A 26435-nucleotide genomic window follows, 5' to 3' on the forward strand; every position below is an offset into this window, starting at 1 on the left:
GAAATGGAATCTCCATGTTCTGAACCTAATTAAAAAATTAAATTCTGTGTTCTACTTACTATCTACGAGGGTCATCCGGAAAGTAGTACCCGTTCGTGAAATAAAGACACAAAAGTAAATATTAACAAACATAAAAAATTTTATTTGAAAGAGGATACTTTAAACTACTTCTCAACATAATCTCCAAGCAAATTAAGGCATTTGTCATAACGTGTGACAAGTTTCTGTATTCCTGCTGCATAGTCCTTCGCCGGCAGCTCATTGAGATACGCGAGGGACCCATCTTGCACAAATTTTTGCATAATGCAGATGGTGTTTAACAATTTCATGAACAATTGTTCGAGAAACATTGGGAAAATGCTCACAGATGTCATCAATTGTGACGCGCCGATCGTTCCTCACGAATTCGTCAACTGAGCTCACCAGTTGGTCTGTAATGACAGACGGTCTCCCCGAACGCTCATCGTCGTGTGTGTTCCCCCTCCCCATGTTGAAGTTGCGACACCACCGCCGAACAGACGACTCGTCCATTACATTGTCTCCATACACCTCCTTTAATTGGCGATGAATATCACATGGGCGAACGTTTCTTGCATTGAGGAATTTAATCACTGCCCTCACTTCACAACTGGCGGCGTTCTCAATTTTTTTAAACATTGTAAACAATCACAGAAACAACACAGGCAATGCTAGCGTCACGCAACTTGGCTCAGAGAAGGCAGACAAGCCACTGAAGCTATCTGACCTCGTCCAGCGGCTACTCGCGTCGTCAGCACTTCATGCGGCACGAACGGGTACTACTTTCCGGATGACCCTCGTATATTAAAACACTCTGTAAGCCAAAATGTACTGATGACATTATATTATGGATTATTCCACTCAAGAATTTCATATGGAATTGTACTGTGGGGACTACCCTCTCACCTTCTCAGTATCCTGAAGTTACAGAAAAAGATGGTGAGAGTTATGTGTAATGAAAAATATTATGCTCACTGTCAACCTCTTTTTAAAAGGTTAAAATTGTTAACTGTACCTTGTGTAATAATGATAATAATATACTTTATTCATCTTATAATCATATTCACATATGGTAGATGTCGTCATTTAGGAACATACAGTTGTTCATAGATAATACGGTATACAGCACAATATACAATCACATAAAATACTTATTTGAAAATATTAGTATATATACACCTAGTATTCTACTCATGCTAGACCTTATAATTTTAGGCTAGTAAAGTCAAGCTCATAATACTCCTCTATTGAGTATAAAGAATTGGAGGTAAGCCAATCACGCAGCACCCTGCGGAACACTACATTGCAGGCTGACTTTACAGATTTTGGAAGTATATTAAACAATTTGATAGGTAGACCTTCAACTTTGTAAGTCCTATCTAGCCTACAGTATGGAAAATCCATATTAGACTTTGCTCTGGTGTTATGGCTGTGAACGTCAGCCCTAGTGGAGTACATACTCGTATTTTCTTTTACATGAACTAATGAATAGAATATATATGAATTGTAGACAGTCATAATTTTTAAATTTAAAAAGAGAGGTCTACAGTGTTCAAGTGGACATGGATTAGATAAGGTATGGACTGCCTTTTTCTGCATCACAAAGATTAGCTTAATATCAGATGCATGCCCCCAAAGTCTAATGCCATAAGTAATATGTGAGTGAAAGAATGCATAGTAGGCATTAATTAAGTAGTCCTTACTAACATATAATTTCAATTTCCTGAGCAGAAATAAGGCTCGTGCAAGTTTCTTCCTAATGTACAGAATACGAGTACTCCATGTTAACTTGGAGTCTAAATAAAATCCCAGCAGTTTCACAGGGACAGTATCCGGTGTAGCACATTTTAGAGTACATAGAAGATGCTGAGTTTTATCGGGATTCAAATGGAGATTGTTGGCAGAAAACCAGTCCACTGCCTTTTTAAGTATAATAGGAACTCTATTCATCGCATCAGAATGATGGGGGGAACTATGTAGGACAGTAGTATCATCTGCATAGAGGACACAGTCAGTAATCATATTGGGGCACAAGTCATTAATCATGACCAGAAATAAAAGAGGTCCAGGCACAGAGCCCTGAGGCACACCATATTTAATATTTAATGGTTTTGACTGTTTACAATTTACATAAACTGACTGCTTACGATCAGATAAGTAGGAAGAAATAAATTTTAGTTCAGTATCCTTAAAACCATAATATTTCAACTTATTTATGAGAATTGTGTGATTAACGCAGTCAAAAGCCAAAGAGAGATCACATAGTGAGAGAGCCAAACATTCATTACCTTCAAAAGCCTTAATGATTTGCTTTATAACATATTCAACAGCTTGAGTTGTACATTTGTTGGGTCTGAAACCAAACTGAGTCGGTGTAAATAGATTTAAAGATTCAAAATAGTCCAGGATTTGGGTAAATACAACTGATTCAATGATTTTTGCAAGTGGAGAAATAATTGTAATAGGACGATAATTGTTTGGAGAACTGATATCACCACGTTTGTGAATAGGAATGACCTTGGAAAACTTCAACTGATCAGGAAAATAACCAGACTGGAGACAAGAGTTAATGACAATAGCAAGAGGGTATGCTAACCAGTCAATTACAGATTTGATTGAATTATTTGAAAGCCCAAACATATCTTTACAATTAGAATTCTTGAACTTTTTCACTACTTTAATTATGTCTATCTGAGAAACTTCTTTCCATCTAAATATAGAATTGGTGGTGGGAGTATTGCATAATAGGTTATTAGCAGTGTTAGCTGAGGTATATATATATTTATACATATATTGTACTGTACTATACTTATATTGTACTGTATTTATACTGTATATATTTATCAATGTGTAATACTTGTTAAATTGCATAGCGCTGACTTTGAAACTAATAACAGCATCCACTTATATAATATGAGACAAAACTACAACCTACATGTGAGGTCAACTAATTTAACCTTAGCTACAAATGGCCCCAAGTCTATGAGTATAAAACTATATAATAATCTACCTGAATGTATAAAAAGAGAAGGACGTGTACCTGTGTTTAAGAAAATGGTTCGTGAATTGCTCTTTGAAAAGTGTTATTTTGATGTCAAAGAATACCAGAGGCCTAATTTATAAATTTGTAGCATTTTATTGTTGTAATATTTCTTATTTTTGTAATAATTTCTATTTTTGTAAATCTTGTACTTGACAAATCCTATGCACTTGCCAGTATTATTACTATGCACTGTGTCTCTTGGATGAGTAAATATTATTATTATGCCATTTTTAAATGAATCCTCCTATAAAGATATAACTGCTTTACTTAAAAAAACCATATGGTTTTCTTTCACCAAAATAACTTCTGCTGTTTCTCCATTCAATCCATGAAGAGGATAGTACAATTTATCAATCCCATGTTTTTCTTCACCCTCGTTGAACAAATTCCACCTACTTCTTCTTGCAGACAGGTACATTATGAATAAATTTAAGAAATGCCTCTCTCATGGTTTATTTTGCAATAAAACTTATATTAGAATTCACACAATTAAAATTGTTTAATTACTACTTTAGGATTGCCTGACAGTGCATACATCTTATACCAATAGTTTCTACATCAATGAAGAGCCGAAGGAAAAAAATTAGCACCTTACATTTTTGTTTTCATCTTTAGTTACTTTTTTATAGCAGTTAGGAGTTTGCTAATAGTATGCAAAACTAACATATTCCAAGTGTGAGGAAACTGTAACCAATTTAAAACACCTAGGTTGCAAGTTTCATCAAGAGTCCTATTTTCTGTTGCACTCACATTTCACAAGTGAACAAATATCTTTTGATCGTTATAAATGCAGTTTCATGTCTAATTTGGAGAAATATAATTTCTCATTGCATTCTTGAAATTTTTGACCATGCGTGAATGTCTTTAACTCATTTAAATGGATTCTATTGCATCTGTACAATTGTATTCAATCCATAGGAAATCAGTAAATAATATTTATGAACGCCTGTATTTGCCCTCTTTTTATAAAAAATCATAAAGGGCATTACCTTTTGGATATGTTTTAACATTTATTAAATCAAAATCACAGTTTCCTGTAGATATTGCTAATGACACACACTGCAAAAAGCAGTCAAATACATTAAGTGAAAACTAAACAGGTTTTAATTTATCAGGTTGTCTTGTAGTTACTAGAGAACGTCGACTCAAATTTCCTTACCTTTAACTGAATAGGTCCAATGTTGACAATATTACACCAATGTAAACTTAACAGCTTCAAAGAATTTGCCCATTTCTCACCTTTACAACTAATGAAATACATTTAGTCAATAATAATCGATTACTTAATTAAATTCTCGATATCTGGCCTATAAAACCCACTGTTTTTATTGCAAAATGTGCTCTGCAATCAGCCTGCATCTTATGGGTTGGGGAAATAAGGGTTTAACTTAGAATAAGTGCAGGCTGATAAATTATGATTATATCACTGTTTTGAGTCAGTAGTAAGCAAAAGATTTTAAATATTTCTATGAAAGTATTTCCTTAAAAATTTCCAAATAAATCATATTTATAAAATATGAGTGGGTTTAGTCTCATCTCATATGTGGAGCTACCATGAACTTAGTATGCATTGGGCTCACAGGGAAGCCCTCTGATAATAAATACATTTTATCTCACCTGATAAACAGTCTACATACATTCAACCTTAAATAGTACGATTGTGTCATGAAGATATATTGTCAAATGTTGTACTGAAAGCAACAATTTTCTATATCAAAATAACAGAAAATAAGGTTTGCATAAAAAAATTAAAATGGTAATTACCTAATAGGATCTTAAGAGAGAAGATTGTCACAGTATTGCATCTTAACTTGAATTCATAAATTACCACTGAAATTTAAACAAGGCAGTCTAAAGGCATGTTTCCCTGGCAATGTTGACACACTGGAATTCAACAATGAATAAACTTTGATATACATGTAGCTGCTAACTTTTTAATTGTCGCAATTCAATTTTCTTTTCTTAATGTTCACACCAAAATACTTTCATCTTTTTCTGTCTGATCCATTACTAATTATTTTTCATAACATTTAATCAAGAAAATGAGGATGCATCTTATGGGCCAGGGAACATGGCAATGCTCAAGTACAGGAAAACAATTTTAACGGGAAAAATGTAAAAATAGTTTCTGCAAAATTAAGGCTGGGAATTAAAGTCTATTACGTATGTATCTCAATGCTAAAAAAATATGGACATCTGTGTTAAATAAAGAATAAAAATTTACATAATGTTCATCATGTTTTAACAAATAGGTGCATAAATTTAAGTAAAACATCCTCATATTGAATAACTTAAGACACTAATCTTTTTAATTTCTCCCTAGGAGAGATGCAAGGGTAGATATTTTAAAACCCTTCTATTCTTCTGTTAAAACTAGAATGAACAATCCCCTTAAATTTGTATTTTTTACAGTTTTTACTTTTGATAATATCCTGCATCCTTTTTCTCATTGTTTATATGACTATCTCAATTTTTATATATTGTGTATATTACTTATTTAATCACAATTTTTACTATGATTCAAATTTGCAAGACTCTGTTTTTAGTTTAGAAGTTTTCAGGCAATAATTCCAATCAGTTTCATGATTAGTGAATGTAAGACAGAGAAGTCCACAAAGTTGCAAGCAGGGGGTGACCCCTACTATTTGAGCTCATTTTTGTTCTACGAATATCTCGTGACTCATCTAGCCCAGAATCCAGATAAGTCACTAGGTATTTCTTCAGGTGTTCTAGGGGTCAACAATAGTTGACACTCCACCCATGCCAGGACAAAAAGCCTCTACATTTGGATTAGCAGGCAATTGACTAACCAACCCAATATATTTCTATGTTATAAAATTTTTAAGGTAAAAGTGAATTACCAAAATAATATAAACGTTATGATGCACATTTATAATGTTTAAGAAACTATGTTAACCGACGAACATGAAATGTGGTCAGTGAAGTTTTTGAATGTGAGGATCATTAGATGAGCTGAAATTTATTATCATGAAAAAAATGTAATTCAATGTTCAGAGGATGGGTCCGACTGCATAATGAAGGATATATTGTTCCCAGTGGTTTGGGCAAGTCTTGGCTGAATTAAGATTTGCCACCATACAACATTACCTTTGACTGAACTATCTCCCCATACCCCTGATAACCCAGATCTCAAACCAAGAAAATTTCTGGTGTTCCCCACCCGAAGTCCTTCCTTTCTGGCAGTCTAATCCATTTGGACAATGAGAACTACAAGTACTACTAACATGTGGCCCGCTTGATGGTCAGATTCTTACTATGAACAAGAGGCCCTTGGTGCCCTGCCATTGCAAGTGCCTCAAGAGGTGAATGTGTTAAAAAGTTGTGCAAGTTGTTCACATAAAATGGCAATAAAAATAGCTTATATTTCTTATTTTTCTGTAATAGCCCTTTAGATCTTACTTTCTAGATATCCTTTGCATAATGCATTTAAGTCAACTTGCCGACATGTCATTGGATAATGTTATTAATAGCTGACCTATTATATTAGCCTGATTTATTCCTATATTAAAGACAAGATAATGCCCTGATACACTTCATAATTTCCTAGGAATGAAAAATGTACTAGTTATGCCAATCCCATGAATTAATGCTTTTAAAAACGTTGCAATGCTCTGCGTCTAAATGGGTCTGCAAAACAAAATTAATTCTTACCTCAATCAAGGATTTTTATGAAACAGTCCATACAATAAATGCGCCTTCACCTTCAACTAACTAAGTTCAAAATGTAGTAGGCATTGCTTAATTGTCCCAAATCCATTTATTCACCAGAAAAACAGTAAATGAGGAATGTAAATATTTAAATGCTTTGCTCAATGATCTGCTATCAGAAAATTCTCTCTTGTTCCCTTCATTTCTTCTCTAGGAATCCTGGCACTGCCTGCACAATGCATTTAGCACTTATTCCAAACTTCTCCAGCAGCACATCAGGGGGCCCAGACCGTGGGAGTTCCCTGACAGCCAGTTTTCTTACAGTAATGAAAGGATCTTCAGCCACAGCAGACAGGACAGCTTCTCCAATTCCACCTATAACATACAAATTGGCATTGACATCAGGCTACCCAACACTCAATTGTAAATTCTTGCACATTATAACAGACAAACTTTTTATAAATGAACAACTATCCAAAAGTGTTACAATTTAATTCTGGCCATACCTTCAGGGTAGTGATCCTCAATTGTCATCACTTTTCCACCACACTCTTTGGCATGACTCTTAATGGCTTCAGCATCAATTGGCTTAATAGTGAACAGATCCATCACACGCACATTCACTCCACTCTCAGCCAAGATAGCAGCTGCTTTCATAGCTTCATGCAATGTAACACCAGCACCAATCAGCAACAATTGGTCCTTGGGGTGCTGCAATACGATTTTGGCTTTTCCAGCCTGAAGGAAAGCATTCAGTCAATTACATGATTGAACTCTCAGTATTTTGACCCATCAATTACAAAAAATTACATGCAGCAAATAATTTTAAAACATTCCCCATACGGATCATTTAGTCTCTGAAGTTTTTACTCCCGACCCTTTCACTCCCACAATAGATATTATATAATCACCATGAACAATTTTCAATTTAAATATACAAAATACATATTTTATTAGCCATTTAATAATTAATTATGGGCAACTACAATAGAAAAATGCAGTGACAACTTAACTTGTATGATTTTTCAGTGATTTGATTATGCTAATAAGGTTTGTAAAAGAATGCATCAATGACGCAATATACAGAGCTTCATACCTATGTAAACACTCAAATTAATGCAATTAATACCCATTTAATTATTTTATTTTGCATTAATTTTAGTTCTTCAGTATATTCCATCATGTTTCTTCATACATTTTTAGACACTTGGACTGATAGAATTCATTGACAAAATAAATTGTTAGCTTAAATATCTTCCTCCAGGACTCACCTGAAATATCTCATCATTTTTGTAAATGACTGGTGTGTTGGGACGAGAAGTTCTTATAAAACATACACCCTTAGTTTTAGCCGCAATTTCAACTGCATACTCACAACTAACGGCATCACTTGGGTAAAACACAGTGCTTCCTGAGAAAACAAGACAAGATTAAGTATACACAAAAGTATGGCATGATTATTACTATGCGTCTATAAATACTTTGATACCAATTGTCCTTTTAAGGACATATTTCATGGCAACTCTCTAATTAAGGGGGTGCTTCATGAGTCAAAACTAGTAGTTACTGGTAATTTGAACACAGTGAAAACTAATCCAGACCTGGCTAATCACAGTCCCCACATTATCCAAATAGTCCATTTATGTAGTGTGAGTGGCTTATTAAGGGGTTGATAGAGACTACACTGCTGTATTCTGCCAAAATATATATGCTCATTATTTCATTAGAAATTGATTGAAAGTAATTACAATATCTCAATATACATTTGAAATTATACATGAAGTTGAGCCAAATATAACTTAATTCATGTGCTTATTCATAACCTACAAGTTTTGCAGATATTTTATCAGTGATAAATGGCTAATTATTTGCATCCAAATTTTTGACCCTCCAAATACAGGTATGTACATAGTGATTATAGGATATATTAAAAACATTGACGATTGACTATGAAACCTTAGAAGGATGACAGTAAAAAAAAACATTAACTTTAAACATCAAACAAGGTGAAGTTTGGTACACAATGCCAATGTCATTTAGTTTTTTGGAGGAACATTAGGAAACTTATGTCTAGCTATAAGGACACCAAGTTGAAAAATCAAATATACCCAAAATGTCTATTTTTCCTTAAGTGTTAATGGAATGACCCAAGTACAATGTTTGGGACCAGCATAATACCTATCTATTTACTAGAACTATTAGAACGGGAGAACATGAACAAATTTTTAACTGAACTAGCAAGGAAATGGACTAGCACTAATATAATACAACCAGTGCAGAATATTTTCCACAGCACATATCTGGCTAAAGAATAACCAAAGGATTCCGATCATGACTTGACACACATTTATCCTGGTATCTCTGAACAAGGTTGCTCACCTGGAATGCTTCTGAATAATGCCAAATCTTCCAATGCCATTTGGCTTGGTCCATCTTCTCCAATGCTGACACCACAGTGTGACCCGACAAAGTTGGCGTTTGTCTGTGAGATGGCACCCATTCGGATCTGTTGAAAATAGCATAGCAATCATCACACCAACCTCCATACGAGTATTCTCTATCTTTTGGACCTCACTTAGGCTAATGATTTACCATACCATATGACAAAAGTAAATCACTTGGATTAATTTTTACAATGGATTACTCCTGTGGAATAACATACACAAGAGAAATGAAACGAGAAAATAAAAAGAGAGGGTGTAATATAGTCTCCTAAATGTGGTCACATTGAGGATAGAATTTATGGACCACTGCGACATCTGTTCGCAAGGTTTATATCAATTTTATCAAGATGCATTATAATCAAGATAAAAAATATCAATACTTCAATACCACAAAGTATGCATTCAACTGTCAATCAGTAATACACTTAACGCATGTAGTAATTGTACATTCGTTGACATGACAATTATGGACACTTCATAATTAATCTAGGTTCAACATTGACAAAACTGCTAAGGATAACTTAGAAAGCCATTGGAAAGAAACTATTATACAAGAATCACTGCCATTTGCTTATCCACATCATAAATCACACCAGACCATTGCCAGTCCTGTGATGCTAGTAAGCATCCAAGTTAGTTAACTTAAAAAGCGAAATTTATTTTTAGTTATGGATTAGTAGTATACCATATTTTGTTATTTCCAAACAAAAGGAATTCTTTATGCAACTTTCAAAAAGCCAGTAATATATTTAAGAAATCTTGAAAAAAATATAATTGCAAGATTTACTGAACTCCAAAATTTTATGGAATATAAATTCTCCCAACTACAAAATTATGGGGAAAATATTACCTAGCATTTCACTGACCTGATCAAAAGCTCTGGTGAAGAATGCTCCAAAGGTAGATGCAAACACAACACACCGATCTCTGCAGGCAGCTCCAATTGCCACCCCAGTCATATTTTGTTCAGCTATGAAGCACTCGATGAATTGGTCAGGATGAGCCTATAAAAATTATTAAAGAAAAATATTCAGTGATTACCAGTTTATATCAGGCCTAGTACTATAGAGATCACATTGAAAAAGCTCATATTAGCATATGGATAATAAAATTCCAGCTAAAGAAGGCCTGAAATAACTTGGTTGAGGATTAACACATTAGCCCCTCTTCTATTTTTATACCCAATAGATGGTGCATTAAAAATATTAACTGAGTCACAACATACATAGTTCCTTCAGAACAGTTTTCAGTGAAATGACAGAAGAATTAACCCAATACTTCCAATAAGGCTCAAGGTCTTTTGATTCAGTTTAGTTTCACTGTCTAGAGCAAGCCCATTTATGGCATAATAAAACCACATCACTAACCTTCTTAAGCTTGTCTGAGAAAGTGGAATTCTTTGTGTCACCATCAACAGCAATGACTCTCTTATTACTGTTACCCAATTTGGCAATGGCATTGCCATATGCCAATCGGGTGGCCACTGTTTCACCAAGACTATAGCTTGGCTTTGAATCCAATTTCAAGTCACTGAGGTCAGCTACACCAGCATCATCACTAAGCGGTTTTTGGGGGTGGATTTGAAGTGGTCCTGGGTTCTTCATAAGACCTTCCAGATGCTGCAATTGACAGAACAAAAATTATGACCTATCACTATGCTCATCTTTGTTTGTTTTTTCCATTATGAAAACTTTTTCATCATTCTCTTTTAGGTTTTTTAAAGAATTGACCATCTCTGCTTTTTCTCTTAGACCTCAGTGGCCTGGCCAGACAAAAGTTTAATGCAAAAAAATAAGAATGGATAGATTGGCATTTTTAGGGAAAGGTTTGACATTTTGACTGCAATGCCAGGGACATCTTGTCCTGCAAACCTAATGCACATGATAAGGGCCCTGATGAAATGCAGAGATCATCTCTTTAGTCAAAGCAATGGATTAAACCCTCAACATGAACAAGCTGAAAAGCATATTCCTTGTCCATGAAAAATTTTGCGATCATACAGTTAGCCATTTATATTAAAGGTAGCACTTATTTTGTAAAACAAAAGAAACACAGGAAAAATAAATTTCATGTAAATGGCATAGTAAGATGAAAAAACATGCTCGCTCATACTGAATTTTTAACATCTCCACATAGAGTATAGTACATTTCCTCTCATCCAGTCAATGAGGGGCCAAACCTGGATGAATTAATGGTCAGCTTATCATAAATAATTCAAAATACCATTTCAGGGGTTGATTGAATGAATTGAATGCATTGATAAGAAATATTTGTTTGGTGACATACACAAGTCCCATTATGAAAGAAAAAATATTAATTTTGAACTTCAACGAAAACTGTTAACCATAGTATCATCACTTCCTGAATAGTACTTAAATTATTCACAAGATACTATGATTCTATTGTAGTACTAGATATTAGAAAGTAGTGTTTCAACATAGCAATATGTTCACTTTCAATGAGAATCTGAAATGGATGTTACAAGCAATACAGAAAAGACTTACAGTGATAGAATTATGACGCTACATAATAATGAAATGAGATGGATTGATAGAGTGATGAATGAAGAAATACTTAAATGGAGAATGAGAGATGCTTATGATAAGCCAACAAACAAGACTAAGAGGGAAGTTAATTGGACATTGAGGCAATGATTTAGTTGCGACCATAAATGAAGGAATGGAGAATAACCTAAAGGTTGAACATGCTTGAGAAGTAGATACTATAAGATGTAAGCAATAGAAACTACATATGAATGAAAAGACTATCAGGTACATAAGTAGCTTTTAGGGCTTTGTGGGTTTTACACAGTTCTCATGAATAAGGTTTACGGTAAATCCCACTCATTTAATAAACAATTTATCTTGGCCCTTATACAAGCACACATTTCTCCTACACAAGCAAATGAATGCACGTAATTCTACTTCTAAACAATGATGCAAGTTATTAATGAATGATAAGATTATACGACAGTAAATACTTCAAGTTACTCACTTCAATAACTTGTTCAGCTTTTGCTCCCAATGGCTTTCCATGCCAATTTTCTGAATTCTCAATATCAAGGAAGTATTTACCCTTGTAGGTTTTGGCCAGAATAGCTGTTGGTTTATCCTGCATAGAACTGGCCCCACTGAAAGCCTGGAAGTTTTAGTAAACAATTTCAGTGTTATCTCAATTAAAAATTTTTCATTTTATGTATGTTCCTGATGCCAGGAACCAGGTTATCTTTACTAGTGGAATAACATGGGGAAAATATGTCCAGGGGATGGGAACTGAATTACTACAACATGAATTGTATACTAGAAGTATGATTTTTGATACTATTTACGTGTTACATAAATATTGAATAAAGAAAAATAAAAATGTAATTGGTACTACAAATTAAATTATGAAATTGGTAAATTATGAACTATGGTAAATTATGAACTATGGTAAATTATGAACTATGGTAAATTATGAAATATAGATATCAATTGTAATACCATTGTTTTTCATAGCAATTTTTTTCATTTGACCAAACCAATCATTTAATTATTCACTCTCCTGTATAAGAATGTTAGAATCAATCGAGCACAAAACTAAAAAAATACCAACCTTGCATATTTCTTCCACATCATGCCCATCAACAACAAGGGCATGGAAACCAAACCCTTCCAATCTCTTCCTGTATACCTCCATATCATGCTGTAAACTTGTAGGTTCCGACTGGCCAAGACGATTAATGTCAAGAATCACACACAAATTTGAAAGTTTGTAATAACTAGCGAAATTCAGGGCTTCCCAGACAGAACCTTCTGCACACTCACCATCACCTAGGAGACAGTACACCCTAGGAGAAAATTCAAATCCATATCTTGAACACTTAAAAGAAAGCATAAATATAGTAAAATAAACAATTAGGCACTTAACCTTAAAAAAGCTCAAATAAAATATTTACAATTATTATTATTATTATTACTTTTTATTTGCCCAGAGATCACAATACAAAAATACCAGGTGGGTGATGTATGTACATGATATAAAGCACGTCAATGAGGAGCAAAGACACAGGCTCAGTTAAGATACATAAAAGAAATGATGCTCATAGTTACATAAATGTTTGGTACAAACCCATGAACATTGGCTGTAATATGCACATACAATATCAAATTCAGAAAAATCATTGATCATTAACATGAATCAGACCATGACCATTGCTAGAAACTAAAAGTATGAATTTACTGGTTGGGAATATTGTTGAGATATTCATCAACCGAGTAAAACATATTGCGCTGTAGATATCTTTTTAATTTATGCCTGAATGCAGCAGTTCCCTTCGTATCCTTGATACTTATGGGTAGTTTGTTAAATAATCTGATGCCCATTTCATTGGGTCCTAATTTCAATGCTTTAGTTCTTATATTCCCATAATGGAAGTCATATCTGCCGCTGGTGTAATGATGATGATAGGCAGAGTTAAGAGAATAGTTGCCAATGTTATTTTTTATATATAGAATTAAAAACATAATGTAGATGCATGGGAGTGGTAGCAAATTTAATTCACGGAAAATAGGCCTTGATGGAGCATTGTGAGGTTTCCTGGTGATGATTCTAATAGCTTTCTTTTGCATTTTAAAGATGGTTTAAGAAATAGCAGCTGATCCCCATAATATTATACTGTAGGTTATATTTGAATAAATTTCCCCATAGTACAAATTGAGTAGTACAGTTTTACTTGTAGTTTCATACAGGTGTCTTAATAAGTAGCAAGTTGAACTGAGCTTGTGTTGAAGGGCTTTTACATGAGTATCCCAAGAAATATTTGCATATAGAGAAATACCTAGAAATTTGCATTCTGTCACATGCTCAATTGATTGGTCATTGATTTTTACCAGCAGATCATCTGACACGTTCTTATTGCGTGTAAAGTATACTATTTTACTTTTATTAATATTTAAGTCTAGAAGGTTGTCTGTACACCACTTGTTTATTGCAAGTGTGACAGACTTAGATTTTTCCACAAGGCTGGGATATGCTTGTGTTGATATTATTACATTAGTGCCGTCAGCGTACAACACTGATATTATTCCATCATTATTTGGTAAGCAGTTAGGTAGGTCATTGATGTACATCAGAAAGAGGAGTGGCCCAAGGGTTGAGCCTTGTGGAACACCTTTGTTAACTTGGTATGCTTCGGATGAATATTTTGACCCAACTGATAACACTACTTTCTGAGTGCGATTATGAATATAGGACTTCATCCAGTTTAAAGGAATTCCTCTAATTCCTATTCTATTGAGTTTAATTAGTAGTCTATTGTGGTTTACATTATCAAAAGCCTTTGACAAGTCAAAAAACATTCCAAGAGTTTTGCGTTTAGCATCTAATGAATTAAGTATGCTGTCGATTGCCTGACATATGGCAGTTGTGGTAGACCTTTCAGATCTAAATCCATGCTGAGAATTTGAAAGTAGGAAGTTTTTTTCGAGATAAGATGCTATTTGCATATACATGGCTTTTTCGAATATTTTAGCAAATGTATTTTGGACGGCTATTGGTCTGTAGTTATTCAAATCATTTACACAGCCATGGTTTTTATAAATGGGCACTACTTTTGATTCTTTTAATTGGGATGGGAAAATCCCTTGTATCAAAGATTCATTAATTAAAAATAAAAGGGGTGCTTTTATGGCTTCAAAACAATGATGAACAACTTTACCAGGAATTTCATCTGGGCCAGTACTGGATTTGTTTCTGAGTGACGAGACAATAATTTTTAGATTGGTTTCAGAACAGGGCTTGGCAAACATTGACGATGGTGCATTTGCTAAAAGCACATTGGCTGGAGAAGTAAATAGGCAAGGAGCTGATATGTAGTATGTTAAATTTATTAGCTAGAGATGAATAGCTAATGGCAGTGTTATTTTCAGGGTTACAAAGTTTTGGGAGAGTGAGTTGTGGATTTTTCTTACCTCTACAGTCATTAATTATTTCCCATGCAGTTTTGGACTTATTATTGGAATTAAGTAACTTATTATCATTATAGGTTCTTTTCGTGGTAGAAATCAGTTTACGGTAATACTTTTGAAATTCCTTATAGAGTAACCTTTGTTCATGATTGTTTGAACTTTTACTGGAGATAGCAAGTTTTTTAAGGATAGTTGAGTAGTAACGGATCTCATCAGTTAGCCATGGCTTACATTTAGTTCTATGAAATATTTTATGATGTGCTACTGGTAAACACAATTCAAAATTGTGTTTGAAAATTGAATAAAAGTAATTGAAACCTTCGTCTACTGACTTAACGTCATAGACATTGTTCCAGTTTTGGGACTGAAGAAGGAGCAGAAAATGCTGCATATTTCCATGAGTGAGAGACCGCCTTGGATAAGTTTTATCATTTGGACTATTCATTGGTTGGTTAGTATCGATACTTATTTTCACCATGCAATGGTCTGTTATACCTAGGTCACTAACAGTTGTAACTACTTTTTCATGGTTAAGGATGGTCACAGCGTAATCAATTAGGGTGGCAGTTGTGGGAGTGACTCTGGTAGGATTATTGTTAAAACATTCCATGCCGTACGTTTTGAACAGATTCAACAATTCGGATCTGTGAGGGGAGTCAACTAAGAGATTACAGTTGAGATAGCCGTTCAGCACGAGTATCCGGTCGCTTGAATATAAGGAGCAAAAGAGTTTGTCCAGTTTTTTAATGAATGAATGAAAATCACCAGTTGGTGATCTGTAGATGGAGATGAGCACGAGCAATCCCACTGGAGTTTCATGGAAACACACTGCACATTCAAAAGTTTTTTCTTCCTTCACAGGCACGTCAACTGAGTTAATAGTCCCCTTTATTCTACTATGCACGAATATGGCCACACCTCCATTTTTATACGTGGCCCGGCAGAATGACGACACTAGGGATGACAATGTCATGCAGATGAAAATTTAACAATGACTCACCTGTATGATGCCTTATCAATATTCTTCCCTACATAAGCCATTCCACATGCTACAGAGAGTCCTTGTCCTAGGGATCCACTTGCAATGTCCACGAAGTTTAAACGAGGAGTGGGGTGCCCTTCAAGATTACTGTCTATTTTCCTTAAGTTCAACAGATCAGAAGCAGGGAAAAGGCCAGCTTCTGCCCAAGCTAATAAAATAATAATTTCAATAAGGATCTTATTTTGGAAAAAAAATAACCATACAATGTATTACATTAAGATTTTTTGATAAACTAACCTGCATACAGAATGGGAGCAGCATGGCCTTTGGATAATATGAAGCGATCATTCGAGGGATGTCTTGGCTCACTCACTTTGTAGCGCATTGTGTGAAAAAAAAGGACCGACATGATTTCTGCCATTGAAGAGCATGATGTTGGATGCCTGTACGAGATCAAACATACCAATTACAATACATACAAAACATAAAAAACACATTTCAAAAGTGTAAGTAGCTGTTAAGAAAAACATTTCTCAAGTGATTTTAATGCAGCATCAAGGAAAAACGAGTAAAAGTTCCATTTATAGCAGAAAGGAAATGTGCCAAAAATTTACATTCAAGAAGTTTAAATTCTGGATTAATTACATGGAACGATTAAAATTAAAAAACTGGCCAATAAATGTCAATGCAGCCAGAATGTTTTACAATCAAGATTACATGTCAAAAGTGTTTTAAGCAGTAAAAGAATATCCTCAAGTGATAAGAGGCACAGATCAATACTCTGGCGTTTTGGGGGAAGTAATTTTACATTTCCCAGGGTTGATGTTTATGAGAATTCAATTAGTAGATATTTCATGGAGTACATGATTAATCAGTCTATAATTCAAATTCAGAATAACTAGACCCGCGAGACAAGGAAAAGTCGACCAAAAGTGTTTCTCTAACCTTAAAGGAGTATGTTAATCAGTATAAGTGACGAAATCAAGGTTTAGTAATTAATGGTACACGAAAGAAGACGATAAAACTTCTGTTATTTCTTTAAATGCTTGAGTTACATAATGATATTACAGCATAGATTTCCGAAGCGAATGCTAAATATAGGCTACAGTAGAAACGATTTTTTAATCTCAAGAATGAAGATGTAAATTAAAATTTAACTAACCCTGATTTAGATGCATTTGTGGACCGGATACTGTGGACCCGCAACTTATGCGCTATGTCACGTAAGCATTGATAATCATCTGTCATATCGGTCACTCTTTGGTATGCTAAAGAATATGCTTAAGAACACGAGTGTTATTCGGCTAGGTCAAGTGAAGGTGATCCAGCGTTACGCCCCCTCCGCTTCGGATCCATACTTGAGAAACCCTGACCTATTCCAAATCGGCAAATAAAATACGTACTCCAAATGAAATAACGTAATTCACGACAACAAGAAAGCAATCTAGGGCATCGAGAATTCACACACTAAAATCGAAAATCTTTAACATTATTCGACGACAGCATATGAAATATCCGAATATCATTAAACCGTGTCATTTTCATTTGTCCCGGCAGAATATTGACGATATTCGGCACCATCTATCAGCTACTCATGGCAACTATTAGCATTCCAGCATCCAACTGGCCAGCAATTTTAATACAAACTTTACTTTAGGAGGGTAAAGCGCGAAAGGAGTATATGTACAAGGAAATAGCAGTATGAAAGAACTTAGTAAAAGAAATTAAGATATTAAATTCAGAAATACAATGGTGCCTTAACTTTTATCAGCGCCATGGTTCGTTCATACAAGAATATTTTAATTTTTCGCAAAACGGACAGGATTCACAAATTTTACACGTTATTTCCAATGAATATAATCACTCAAGTATTCTTTCAGTGATCATGATTCTTTCTAGATTCTGTAATAACTCGTTATGACAAACTATTGGCAGCTTAAAGAGAACCGTACTTTCCATATTTGCTAAAGAATGACCCTAATGTAATTAATTGAAAATTGGCCTCTATAATTCGCTTTTAAACATGTTTTCACGAGTTGAATAATATTTCATCTGGTTTTAGTTATCTTGAGCTGCATTTCCTCCGACAAGAGCTGTTCAACCCAAACTTATCTTAAATTTTCTGAACTTTGCTCATTAAGACTACCTGATATGATCATTTTACTTTCACTTAATTTTAATCAAAAGGTTGTTACATATAACTTGCGGTAGTTCATTGGCCGGCTACAACTGATTTACCAAGATTATTTAGAGACTGTGGTATGATTGTTAAGCTTTAACCACTAGGCACAAAAAGGGCATTGTGGCTATGCGTCAGAGCTTTAAATACATTGAAGTTTATTTAGTTTCACAATTAAGCCTCTAATACGGACTAAACAGAGTTAAGCAATATGGCTGGGTTTTACTTGAGAAAGGGTAATAAGGAATTGTTAATAGGAAAAGGACAAGGAAAACGATAACGGTTGAGATGATTAGAAAAATAAATTAGAGAAGGAAATGGAACAATATTAGGCAGAAGGAAGTACAAAGAGTAAAATAATAAACAGACGAATAACAAATAAAGCAAGAGAAGCGTGGTAGAAGACGCAGTGCGAGGATAAGGAAAGTTTGTAGAGGAAGGGCGAAATTGGTGCACTATACAAGAATGCCAAAACACTAACGGGAAGTAAGAATGGATAATCTGTGTTAACAGTTAGAGATAATTCGGGTGACATAATAGTTAACACAGGAAAGATCCTAGAGATATGGAAGGGGTGTATAGAAATAACCGTATGGCTAAGAACTTAGGCCAACAAGCTGAGACATAGAAAGAGAATGTGACGCAGAGGAAGATAGCTTAGGTCCAGGCATACTCGACGAAAGGGCATTAAGGGAGATGAAATCAAATAAGGCCGTGGGGTCAACCAACATTCCTGCGGAACTACTAAAAAGTTTAGGAAAATGTGGGAGGAAGACTATGGACTAATGCGTAATATCAGTTTGGATTCAGGAAGGGGAGAGGCACGCGCGATGCCATTGCAGTAATGAGATCACCAAGCGTGAGGAATACTACCTTGATCAAAAAGGTCCCGGAATAACCACCGTGTAGCGCTCCCATCGTTCCGATTTGAGTTCTGTTTTTTTTGTTAAATTGGTACATCTGTTGTTGATATTCCCTTTAAATCTTAGTGTCATAACTTGACATTTGCAAAAGTTACGTAGCCAAGAGTACATCTATCTCTGTGTGTGTTGGCGATTTTTTACAATTGCAGAAATGGATTTAAATTTGCAACAACGAACTTGTATTAAATTTTGCGTAAAAAACGGATTTAGTGGCGCACGGACGTTGGAAATGTTGGAAAAGTGTTTCGGCAACGATTCTCTAAAAAAACGGTCGTTTACCAGTGGCACGAGCGGTTCAGAAGTGGTCGTGAGTCAATCGAAGATGATGAACGCAGTGGCAGACCATCGACATCGAAAGTCGGTGAAAAAATTGATAAAGTAAAAGAAATGTTGGTCAATAACCGCAAATTAACCATCAGAGAAATAGCGGAGGACTTGAACATTGCCTATGGATCCGCCCAAGACATTGTGGTTAATGATTTGGGTTTCCGTCGTGTAGCAGCAAAGTTGGTGCCAAAAGACCTCAATTTCATGCAAAAAAGAGACCGTGTTGACGTCGCAAAAGACATGATTTGCGAGGCTGAATCCGATCCCACATTCATCAAAAGGATCATTACTGGAGACGAGACGTGGGTTTATGAGTACGACACGCAATCCAGACATCAGGCAAGTGAATGGCGTTCACCAAATGAGCCGAGACCAAAAAAACCACGTCGTTTTCAGTCAAAAAAGAAGGCAATGCTGACGGTTTTCATGGATTACAACGGTGTAGTGCATCATGAATTTTTGCCAGAAGGCCAGACAGTAAACAAAGAGTATTATTTGGGCGTTATGAGACGTTTGCGTGAAGCAATTCGCCGAAAGAGACCAGAAATGTGGGCAGAAAACTCGTGGATTTTGCACCATGATAACGCACCGTCGCACAGTGCTATCATTATTCGTAATTTTTTGACGAAAAATGCAACAAATACCATCCAACAGCCACCGAATTCACCTGATTTGGCTCCCTGTGACTTCTTTCTGTTCAATCGAGTTAAAAAACCATTACGGGGAACGCGTTTTAGCAGCCGAGAGGAAGTAATGGAAAAATCGCAGGAAGCACTGATGGACATACCGAAAACCGAATATAAAAAATGTTTCGAGGATTGGATCAAGCGCTGGCATAAGTGTGTTGCAGTCGATGGGGATTACTTTGAAGGGGACAATATAGATTTAGATGAATAAATTCCGGGAAATTTTTGATCAAGGTAGTATAGAAAACAATCAGGACGTATTTGCCTGTTTCGTAGATTTCGGAAAGGCATTTGATAAAATGAAATGGGGAAAAAATATGAGTATATCGCAGAAAATGGGAAGAGATTGGAGGGACAGGAGGCTAATCCGCAACCTATACAATACTACATGTCTCAGACTGCTGAGGTACGAGTGGGGAACGAGGAGCCAGGATGGGCAGTGTTAGGAAGAGGTGTAAGGCAGGGTTGTCCATTATCGCCGCTGTTGCTCAACGCATATGAAGAGGGGATTGAGATGGTGCGGGGGCTAACGTACTGGCTTCCCACCCAGAGGGCGCGGGTTCATATCCCGGCGGTGTTGAATATTTTCATTGGTATCTCGATCCCTACTTGAAGTGCTTTGTGGAGGGCACTTTGAGTGAGTACGCCGTCCGTCGGATGGGACGTTAAACTGCGGACCCCTTGGCGCATTTCGTAAAGAGTAGGCTAATGCCGACGCCGGGTTTCTCTCCACCCTTCATCCTTTCCTGTCCATCCCCTATGGCGCAAATGATCTCAGTTGTCGGTCGCCTCCCCTAAAAACTACTACTACTACTGCATATGTAGAGGAAATGATTAAAGAGGCATGGAGAGAACTGGAGGTATGAATGAAATTCGGCGGGGCATTCGTAAAATCAGTTAGGTTTTCTGATGACCAAGCTCTAATTTGTCAGTAAGCCAAGATATTGCAAGCATAGCCGAGTGAATTGGAAATTCAGGGCGATCGATACCGGATGAGAATTAGCATAAATAAAAAAATTTACGCGGTTTTCCAGAAAGAGAAAGACTAATCTTAACATTCGCTAAACATTAAAATGGGAGGGCAATAACTAGAGCAGGTGGAACAGTTTGCGTATCTCGGAAGTGTTTTGGACTAAAATGGTCGAGTAGTATGGACGTAAGGAGAAAAATTGCATTAGGCAAAGAGGCTTTCACAGGAGGAGGGAATTGACAACAGGGACGACGAGTAAGGATGTAAAGAAAAGGCTCGTTGAAACTTGGATACAGGTATGGAGCGTCGTTATGTACGGCGCGGAAACATGGTCACTGAAGCAGAATGATTCTGGTGGGCTTTTGAAATGCGGGTCTGGAGAAGGATGGAGAAGTTGAAATGGACCGAAAGACAGAAATAAAGTGCCTGGTATTATGGCCGAGGAGATGGGATTGTTGGGAGAAATCATAAGGAGGCAGGAAAAATGGATGAAAAGGGTATTAATCAGGGGAATAAAATTAATAAGGGGATGTTGAAGAGTAATGCAGGGGAGAATGTTAGGCAAACGAGGAAAGTGCGGGAATAGGATTGGGATGATGGGCGGGATGAAGAAAGTACAGAGAGATGAAGAGGGCTTGTTGTAAAGTAAGATGTAATAATACAATCACCGTGTTTGACGAAATCGGCATGACTGCCATCTTTCATTTTTGAAATTATATGGTAAACAAATGTACCTTCAACTTAAAAGACGTGGAAGATATTGATGACAACGCTCGTCACTTAGCTTGATGATTTAATGATTTCAAATATCACTGATATTTTCCTATTCAGTAAAAACTGAATACCATTAAAGCCACTGGCTGTTGACCTTGCTTTGAATAGTACATTCGGAAGGTTCGCAAATAGGCGGGAATCCTTTTTTAGATGGTCATCTCCGGGTCACGCGGGCGAGTTTTAACATCAGTTAACATTTACGTTCGCTTGTTTGTGAAGTGCTATAATGATTTCTCGCGAAGCAAAATCCTTCCCTGTGAAATGATTATGTCTCTTATTAACCTTCTTTCTATAAATATAATCACAGTCCAGTATGTTTCCTGTCTATTTATTAGAGAACGTTGTTGCATATTTCAAGGTTGCGATGGTAATAAACAGCATGTGTGGACGTTTAAATTTCAGTTTGGATTTTTTTTTATTGAACCAACACAATTTTTCCTGCTTGTTAGGATAATTTTGCCTGTGTTATTATTAACATGTGTTCTTGTCATTCAATGCTCATACATCATAGCTAAAAAATATCACTGAACTTGTCGGTATAACGGTCCAATTACGAAATAGTCGGAACTAACAATAGGAAAATATTTCCTATGGTTATGATATCACCACAAAAATACGGTATTTTCATTAGAAAAAGAGTTAGTATTATAACCGTTAATTGAGCATGCGTATGCATGACTTTAAATGCATAAATTATACACTACTGGCAGCCTTTAGCTAAACATTTGATACAATTTCTTATTTAACAATAAATTGTCACAATACCGGCCCTTAATGCTATATATCAGCTGACAGTTCGATCCACAAATCTATCGCTTGTATACACTGATCTGCTTCTAGTCGGAGGAACATTGTTATCTATGGTTGGTTTGCCTCTCTTCGCGGCAATTCTACGCTCCAAATCCCTTTTTAACCTGCATTTAGTGCATTAATGTGCACATATAGTAACATATTGAAAAAAATATCATATGGTAGGGTTACCCAAAGTGTGAAGCAGTAATCCCAAACTTCACTTACTTTTGTAGAACACCATCTTATGCACTTGAATAAATGATGGAAAATATTTCGACGTTAACTCCATTCTTTTCACCAGGAAATTATCAATCTCATAGTTTACGGTACAAATTTTTTTTGATGGATATTACCTTACGTTGTTTAGAGCAACTGCGTTCACAAGCCCAAACTATGGCTAAGTTTGATGAGCTTGGTGCTAAAATGACGACCGTGTCGGTGAAGTAATAATGCAAATGGATCGGTTGGGCGATAACACGAACTTTGTTAGTTAGAACACAGAGGTGTACTACCAATACAGTTACATTTTTCCTAAACTTTGTTAATCGGTTCCGTGCTGAAAGTAATACTTGAGAGATTTCCTTATCAGAGAATTGACTTATGTGGTCTCAGCGGTTTCCCATATCTGGCGGCGTAACATTTTCATATTGGTGGCATTGAACGTCACCTTGTCTCAAGTTAACAATTGAAATGATTCTATCGTTTCCTCAGAAGACGATGGTCACGGAGCGACGTACCTTAACGATTGCTTTTCCATAAAATGGCACGTCCCGTTACCACTACGAAGGTAAATTAACTTTCGCTTTAACGAAGAATTTAGATGAGGGTAAATAATCCATGCATCAGCGGAAGAGTTTTAATAGTTATCGCGTAATTTGGTTGGACTCTTCTCCCTTGGCCGTCGCAGAGCTGAAACATTCTTTGAAAGTCACTTCAGTTGGTTCGCAGGCAAATAATAATCTCTGGGGGTGTACATCGATGGTAACGGTATTTGCATGTCTCCAGAAATTATTTGTAAGAGGCATATAAGATGTGGGTAACTGTTTCGATAATGGTTTCGAATATGTGAATAGATTGCATCCAATAATAATGAATCAGGTACTTTGGAGTTGTGCAAAATTAAATATAGGCCCCGGAATGCGTTTACTGCCAAAACTTTCGCAGTATATAAAAGTTTACTGCGGATCTACCATCGGAAAATCTTCACCTTAAGGTGGATAAATATCAGTATTTGAGAAAGATATGTGGATTTGAAACCCCGAAGAAAGATTTAGACGTCTCTCAGTAGAATCATGGCGATAGAATACTTTTAGCAGTATTTCTCGACTTCCAGCGAGCTATTCTTGTGATTTAGAGCTACACCCTTAGACAATAGGCATAGGTTGAATTAATAGTGCTTTTTAATTCCTCACATATCGCAGAGAGAAAGGCTTTTGTTAATACGTACAAATATCAGATCCCTTCTAGTGAGACTGTTTTATCCTGTAACGTTTCTCAGCATGGGTGATTTCCTTCTATGGAGAACTAAGTTATCAAATGCCACTACAATTCAATGCTGATGTTTCACAGACATTGATGAGTATTTTCTTGAACATTACTATAGCATGAGACCGAAAACAATTAACGCGATTCAGACTAGAGGATTGGGCTACCGGAATATACGAGGGTCATCCGGAAAGTAGTACCCGTTCGTGCCGCATGAAGTGCTGACGACGCGAGTAGCCGCTGGACGAGGTCAGATAGCTTCAGTGGCTTGTCTGCCTTCTCTGAGCCAAGTTGCGTGACGCTAGCATTGCCTGTGTTGTTTCTGTGATTGTTTACAATGTTTAAAAAAATTGAGAACGCCGCCAGTTGTGAAGTGAGGGCAGTGATTAAATTCCTCAATGCAAGAAACGTTCGCCCATGTGATATTCATCGCCAATTAAAGGAGGTGTATGGAGACAATGTAATGGACGAGTCGTCTGTTCGGCGGTGGTGTCGCAACTTCAACATGGGGAGGGGGAACACACACGACGATGAGCGTTCGGGGAGACCGTCTGTCATTACAGACCAACTGGTGAGCTCAGTTGACGAATTCGTGAGGAACGATCGGCGCGTCACAATTGATGACATCTGTGAGCATTTTCCCAATGTTTCTCGAACAATTGTTCATGAAATTGTTAAACACCATCTGCATTATGCAAAAATTTGTGCAAGATGGGTCCCTCGCGTATCTCAATGAGCTGCCGGCGAAGGACTATGCAGCAGGAATACAGAAACTTGTCACACGTTATGACAAATGCCTTAATTTGCTTGGAGATTATGTTGAGAAGTAGTTTAAAGTATCCTCTTTCAAATAAAATTTTTTATGTTTGTTAATATTTACTTTTGTCTTTTTATTTCACGAACGGGTACTACTTTCCGGATGACCCTCTTAGTTTTATTTTCGTTGGAGGCGATAGTGCCAGACGCTAGCGAGCATTTCTTCTTTGCTCGACATTCCTGTGAAGCCAAGCGGGTGTCCGTCCACCACTTGTCGGCCTGATCCCTCTCCCCTGCAATCACCGAACCAAACTGGAAAAAGGACCGACCGGGGTCTCGTTAATGGCACCCTCAATTTTCTCCCTTGCCGCCTTATAGAAGAGGATTCTCTTGAACTTTTTTTTACGGCAAGACAGCGGCTGTTGAGTTGGACTTTCTCAACGCAAGTCCTGATCGAGAAAAATGGCAACGTGCAAACATCTTCTTAAGGAACCTTTGGCGTCAGGGCCACTAATTCCAGAAATTTCGAATATTTAAATATTGATTCTTATGTAGGAAGTATGTTCAACTGGAATATTTGTATGATGATCTTCCCGAGCTACTTTTGCATCATTATTCCTTACAATTGGCGATTTCAACATGGGTTCTTGAGGGCCAATTACCTGTTCTTGTGGTAGTACACAAAAAACTTTCATTTGAATAAGTACATATTTTCCGGATAGGAATAAACAAACATCTTTCCTGATAACGTAATAATCCATTATATATCGTATGATATAGTTGAAATAATGTATTATGCTAAGTATCCTATTAATGCAATTTTAAGACGCCAGTTTAAAAAGGCTCCATATTTCACATGCACGTTTTACAGAGATTATAAAGCAACCAATTTAAAATAAACTCAGCTAAATGTACACGTTATGGTATTTTTACAGCTTAAAACTACATTAAATCACAGTTATTATTCATGATTATATCATGCAGATTTATTTCAAAGAAAAAAAACATACTACGAGAAGAGCTGAAGTCAACCTTACACCCTTATTTATATCATGACCGTCATAAATTGATAACCTTCATGATCTACCACATCTGTAGTGTAATAATAATTGTACATTTGACGTAATAACTAAAACATCTGTAATATTTAGGAATGAATGAGATTTGGAAAATTCACGCAGTCAGGTCAGAGTTAGAATTCAGCAAACACGTATCCGCAACTTCCTCTGAGTGCGTTACTAGCCCCTATCCTGATAAAACGGTAAAAATCTCACCGCAATTCTGCCAGCACACCAAGGGAAATTTCCTTGATGCGGATGTGGCTGCTGGGCAACTGGTTGTGGATATTTTCATCATATTTCAGTCTCTCGGAGAGAGTAAGACGTTTGAGCGACTTTATTCCATAGTTGCATATGCATCAGACTGTGTATGGGTAGCGA

General features: G+C 36.2%; 1 protein-coding gene across 1 annotated transcript in view; it reads right to left on the reverse strand.

Moving 5' to 3' along the window:
- Positions 1-6820: 6820 nt before the first annotated feature.
- Positions 6821-26435, reverse strand: part of LOC139698417 (transketolase-like) — a 28195-nt gene continuing 8580 nt past the window's right edge. Inside the window, exons 2-11 of the mRNA XM_071597318.1 lie at positions 16402-16547; positions 16123-16312; positions 12769-13003; positions 12169-12312; positions 10542-10793; positions 10041-10178; positions 9110-9236; positions 8002-8141; positions 7237-7468; positions 6821-7105 (exon numbers count right to left, since the gene is read on the reverse strand). Of these exons, the coding sequence (XP_071453419.1) occupies positions 6930-7105; positions 7237-7468; positions 8002-8141; positions 9110-9236; positions 10041-10178; positions 10542-10793; positions 12169-12312; positions 12769-13003; positions 16123-16312; positions 16402-16547 (1780 nt within the window). The 3' untranslated portion in view covers positions 6821-6929. The remainder of the gene's footprint in view (positions 7106-7236; positions 7469-8001; positions 8142-9109; positions 9237-10040; positions 10179-10541; positions 10794-12168; positions 12313-12768; positions 13004-16122; positions 16313-16401; positions 16548-26435) is intronic.

This window comes from Hetaerina americana, unplaced genomic scaffold, assembly GCF_022747635.1.
Source record: "Hetaerina americana unplaced genomic scaffold, ioHetAmer1.1.p SCAF_85, whole genome shotgun sequence".
Lineage (NCBI taxonomy): Eukaryota > Metazoa > Arthropoda > Insecta > Odonata > Calopterygidae > Hetaerina > Hetaerina americana.